We start from the raw sequence: 4,629 nt of genomic DNA on the forward strand, positions 1-4,629 counted from the left end.
AGTACAAGCCTTAACCATTACGTGCAATCATTACAGCAAACCAAGATGAAAACAAGAAAATTGACCATTGGAGACATTCATCCATTCAAACCAACACAAAAGGAAGTTCAAGCCTTACCTATAATTAGCATACATCAATGCATAGATAGGACGTTCAAGCCACACATAATAAGGAGTTCAAGTCTTGCACATAATAGCAAATTCAAGTCTTACACATAGTAGCAAATTCAAGTCTTGCACATTGTAGCTAGTTCCCTGCCTTAGTTCAGTCGCACAATTCATAATAGCAAAAGTTGAAGCCTTACAATTCAAGCGACACAGTTTATAATATAGCAAAATAACTACCCATCCCATCCAACAATCCTACATTGATCCGGGGAACTTCTCACTAATGAACATACCAACCCAATGTAGCTTGTTTTCAAGTGGTAGTCCATCAAAAGCTTTAGCAATGTGAGGATTGGCCACCAAATGAGCATAATAGAAAGATATGTGAATCTCCTGTAAACCAGGAAGGCTTTTCAGGGTATCAAATAAACCTTATGGTAGTTTATTGTTTGACTCACATGCCTTTCCTATGGCAGTGGCAAGCTTGTCACCAACACTAGTGAATGCACTAATCAGCCCATCATCTTCACTTTCAGTTGTTTTGGGCTTCTTTGGCTTGCTTGCAGATGATGTTTCAGCATCAAGATCAATAGTGGGAGGGCCACAATTCACCTCTTCATTTTCAGTTTCAACATCTTCAGTACCAAGAATTGAACTTGAGTCTTTAGCAAACTTTCCTGTAGCCATTGTGCTCCCAAAGATTGTAAGCATCTCACCATAGTGCATAAGAGGTTTGTTAAAATACTCAGCATCACACTTGTGATCATATTGAAAAAAAAATCGAAAAATCATGCACTTGTAATATAAATGTGAAATACCAATTTAACTTTCAATGACGATAAAGCATACCTGCACATAGTTATTGTAATGCTCAGCATCAAGAGTAATAATGAAATTTTTTTCATCCCAACCAGCAGCACTCACTTTCCTTAGCCTATTAATCTTGCTGAACTTTTTTTTGCCATGTCTTCAAATGATTCTTAATCTGATCACCTGTGAGAGTAGTGCAAAACATCTCATTGAGAGCTCTTGCACATGCATTGAGATGGACTTGTTTGAAGCCCGATGAAGTCCTAATGCCACTAGCCACAAGATTGGCTAGATGAGTTAGCATGAAAGAGGACATTGCTGATGTCCATGAAGCATGAGTGCTTCCTCCGTTTCCATTGTTGCTATCCATTTCCTACATACCATAAATTATTAGTACATACAAATAAAAATCAGCACACAAGGTGTCCATACAAACTGCAAATCAGCACACATGGTGTCCATGCAAATAATCATCAGCAGACAAGGTTTCCATACAAACTGCAATTCAGCACACATGGTGTCCATAGAAACTACAATTCAGCACACATGGTGTCCATACAAATAAAATTCAGCACACATGGTGTCCATACAAATAAAATATCAGCACACAAATGACTAGAAATACAAATATTACAGCTATGTATTAGTTCCCATGATGGTTTTGACGGTTAGCCCACATGTCATCAGCAAGTCCGTGTCTGAACTGAACCATCAATGCATGGTCATTTGCTTGCCCAAATGGCTCTGTTGTGGTCTCACTTATCAAGTAATAAACTGATCAATTCCATCATTTATGACCCAATTATGAATAATGCAACAAGCTACAACAATATCTACTTGAGTTGGATAAGGGAATGGGGTGGCATCATCTAGAATTTTGAACCTCCTCTTTAGTGCCCAAAATGCACGTTCAACTGTGACACGAAGGGACGAGTGCCTAAGGTTGAACAACTCCTTCTCATTTTGCACAGGATTATTCCCCCACTCTTTCAAGTGGTACTGGACAACACGAAATGGAGGGAGGAATCCTGGTTTGGCTCCACATCCAGCATCAACTAGGTAGAATTTTCCTATCATATGATGGACAAGTTGGTCACATTTCTATTGAGATGGAGAAAATGATAAACTAAATTATTCTATTACCTTGGGGTACAAGAAGGCCATTTTCACGTTCCAATGCATCTCTTAAAACTACAGCATCATGTGTTGTACCCTCCCAACTAGCCAAGACATAAGTGAACCGAAGATCAAAATCTACAGCTGCCATTACATTTTGCGTGGCATGAGACTTCCTACCACGAAAAGAGGGCTCCATATTCTTCTCAACAGAGGCTCTAATATGTGTGCCATCAATAGCTCCAATACAATCCTATTTTATATTCAACACCATAATCAGATTAGGGCACATTGAGGTTTGTTCAAATATATAATTGAAAATGAGACACGGATTAATCTCACACCTTAAAGTAAGGATCCCACCTAGGGTTCCCGGCAATTTTACTTGGGGTGTCCAATGAGGGAGGCCTGATTAGTTCATCTCGCAGCTCACCAACAGCATGAAGCACTTTGTTGAAATAACGACTAACTGTTTCTCCGGACCTATCAAAATTAGTGCGAACTAATCTATTTCTAAGATTGTGCCCTATTGTATTTAGAAACATAGCTACTTGTTCCTCAATAGACATGTGGATGGTATCTTCAAGCAAACCACGATTTCTAAAGAGCTTACAAAACCGAAAGAAATAATCTTTTCTAAGTCTAAGCATGTCGACACATGTGGTATCGTTCCTCCAAATTTTTGTGTTTAGATACTCAATTCTCATCCTATCCCTTTCAACAATTGGGCCATATTTAACACCTTCCCTCCTAGAAACTCTCTTTCTTTTCCTATCATGAATAATCATGGCCATCATTGACAACAATAGATTGGCAGCAGCAGCAAAAATTAAAATCTTGGTCCTCTTATCCATCTACAACAACAATCAAAGAAAATTAAACACATTGCCATGTCATTCTCAAGCATAAATCATCTCATCATAAACTACTTGCCCAAATCACGTACTAATACTTGTTTCCATCAGGAAAATAAGTACTATGTAAAAATTGATGAAACCCCAAATCACATACTAATACTTGCCCAAATCACATACTAATACTTGTTCCCATCAAGAAAATAACTGCTGTATAAAAATTGATGAAACCCCAAATCACATACTAATACTTGTTCCCTTCCCATCAGGGAAATAAGTACTGTGAAACCCCAAAGCACATACTAATACTTGCCCAATTCACATACTAATACTTGTTCCCATCAGATCAGGAAAATAAGTACTATGTAATGAAACCCCAAATCACATACTAATACTTGCCCAAATCACATACTAATACTTGTTCCCATCAGGAAATAACTACCGTATAAAAATTGATGAAACCCCAAATCACATACTAATACATGTTCCCTCCCCAGGAAATAAGTACTGTGAAACCCCAAAGCACATACTAATACTTGCCCAAATCACATACTAATACTTGCCCAATTCACATACTAATACTTGTTCCCATCAGGAAAATAACTACGGTGTAATTGATGAAACAAAAATATTGCAATGTGCTTGAACAAAAGTTGTGGACAGCAAGGGCATTCATGCAAACGGAATCGCATAGATCTAGCATTATAAACAAAATAGCAGATATGGTACATAGCTAGGGTTTCCTTACCTTGGCTATGGAGGTGAGGGGGAGCTGACGGGGCGGGAGAGGTGGGAGTTCCAGCCGCGGGACTGGAAGGAGGAGGCGCAGCAGGGCCCGTGGCACGACACTGGCGCCGCCGCCCTCTTGCGCGCGAGTTGCCGCTGCCGCCCTCTTGCGCACGAGTCGCCGCCGCCCTCTCTCATCTGGATTTGTTTCGCTTGTGACTGTGAAGAGGAAAAACATGGTGAGAAAAGAGATAGGGTTACTCTTGCATGGTCTCACAGGTGGGATGGATCAGTTCGCCACATTTCGCCGAGCAAGACCAACTCACATATGGACAGAATATTCTTTTTTTGACCCAACCCAGTCCACACAGTCCTTCAACAAACACCTGTAAAAATGGGATGGCTCTAGCCCAACCCACCAAAACCTTGCAACCAAACACACGCTAAGGGTGAGTTTGAGGGATAGGGGATTGAGAAGATTGGGACGATACGCAAAACGAGGTGAGCCATTAGCGCATGATTAATTGAGTATAAACTATTTTAAATTTTAAAAATAGATTAATATGATTTTTTAAAACAACTTTCCTATAGAAATTTTTACAAAAGACACACCGTTTAGTAGTTTGAGAAGCGTGCGCGAGGAAAACGATGCACTTTCTAACTCATTGTATCTGGAACGAACGCAGCCTAAACCAACAATATAGCGCCTCCCGTTGTTGGGCTGATCACAAGGACAAGGTTGGGATTGCCCATGATGCACCTAGCTATTAGAAAATTCAGTACAAGTAGAATGTCATTGATCCTTGATAAATAATGAAGGCCCCGTGCATCGGTGTGATTGTTAGTGATATGTCCCAAAGACAATCATAGAAATTATTGTATTAGATACTATATCTATGTATTTATAATAAAGTGTTCCTTAAGATAAAATAACTTATTATTGATCAATGAGTATGTGACTTATTCATAATACTTCTGATGTATGTCGTTACTATTTCTAAATAATTTCTAACTA

The 4,629-nt window shown here is 39.2% G+C and overlaps 1 protein-coding gene and 1 pseudogene across 1 annotated transcript; both read right to left on the reverse strand.

The window, feature by feature from the left end:
* Window positions 1-363: 363 nt before the first annotated feature.
* LOC127774166 (uncharacterized) lies at window positions 364-1,288 on the reverse strand (annotated as a pseudogene).
* Window positions 1,289-1,680: 392 nt separating this feature from the next.
* LOC127774167 (protein ALP1-like) lies at window positions 1,681-2,828 on the reverse strand. Its single transcript, XM_052300447.1, has 3 exons — window positions 2,379-2,828; window positions 2,062-2,287; window positions 1,681-1,988 (listed from the first exon to the last, which is right to left on the reverse strand). The coding sequence occupies exons 1-3, from the start codon at window positions 2,826-2,828 to the stop codon at window positions 1,681-1,683; spliced, it is 984 nt and encodes a 327-aa protein (XP_052156407.1).
* Between the last annotated feature and the right edge of the window lie 1,801 nt (window positions 2,829-4,629).

This window comes from Oryza glaberrima, chromosome 5 (assembly GCF_000147395.1).
Source record: "Oryza glaberrima chromosome 5, OglaRS2, whole genome shotgun sequence".
Lineage (NCBI taxonomy): Eukaryota > Viridiplantae > Streptophyta > Magnoliopsida > Poales > Poaceae > Oryza > Oryza glaberrima.

Excerpts from the sequence above, each read along its gene's own strand:
- LOC127774167 (XM_052300447.1), bottom strand. The coding sequence starts at position 2,828 with ATGGCCATGATTATTCATGATAGGAAAAGAAAGAGAGTTTCTAGGAGG. Across the intron at positions 2,288-2,378 it reads GGTGGGATCCTTACTTTAAG|GATTGTATTGGAGCTATTGA; the intron begins GTGTGAGATTAA and ends AATATAAAATAG. Across the intron at positions 1,989-2,061 it reads TGGCCTTCTTGTACCCCAAG|GAAAATTCTACCTAGTTGAT; the intron begins GTAATAGAATAA and ends ATCATATGATAG.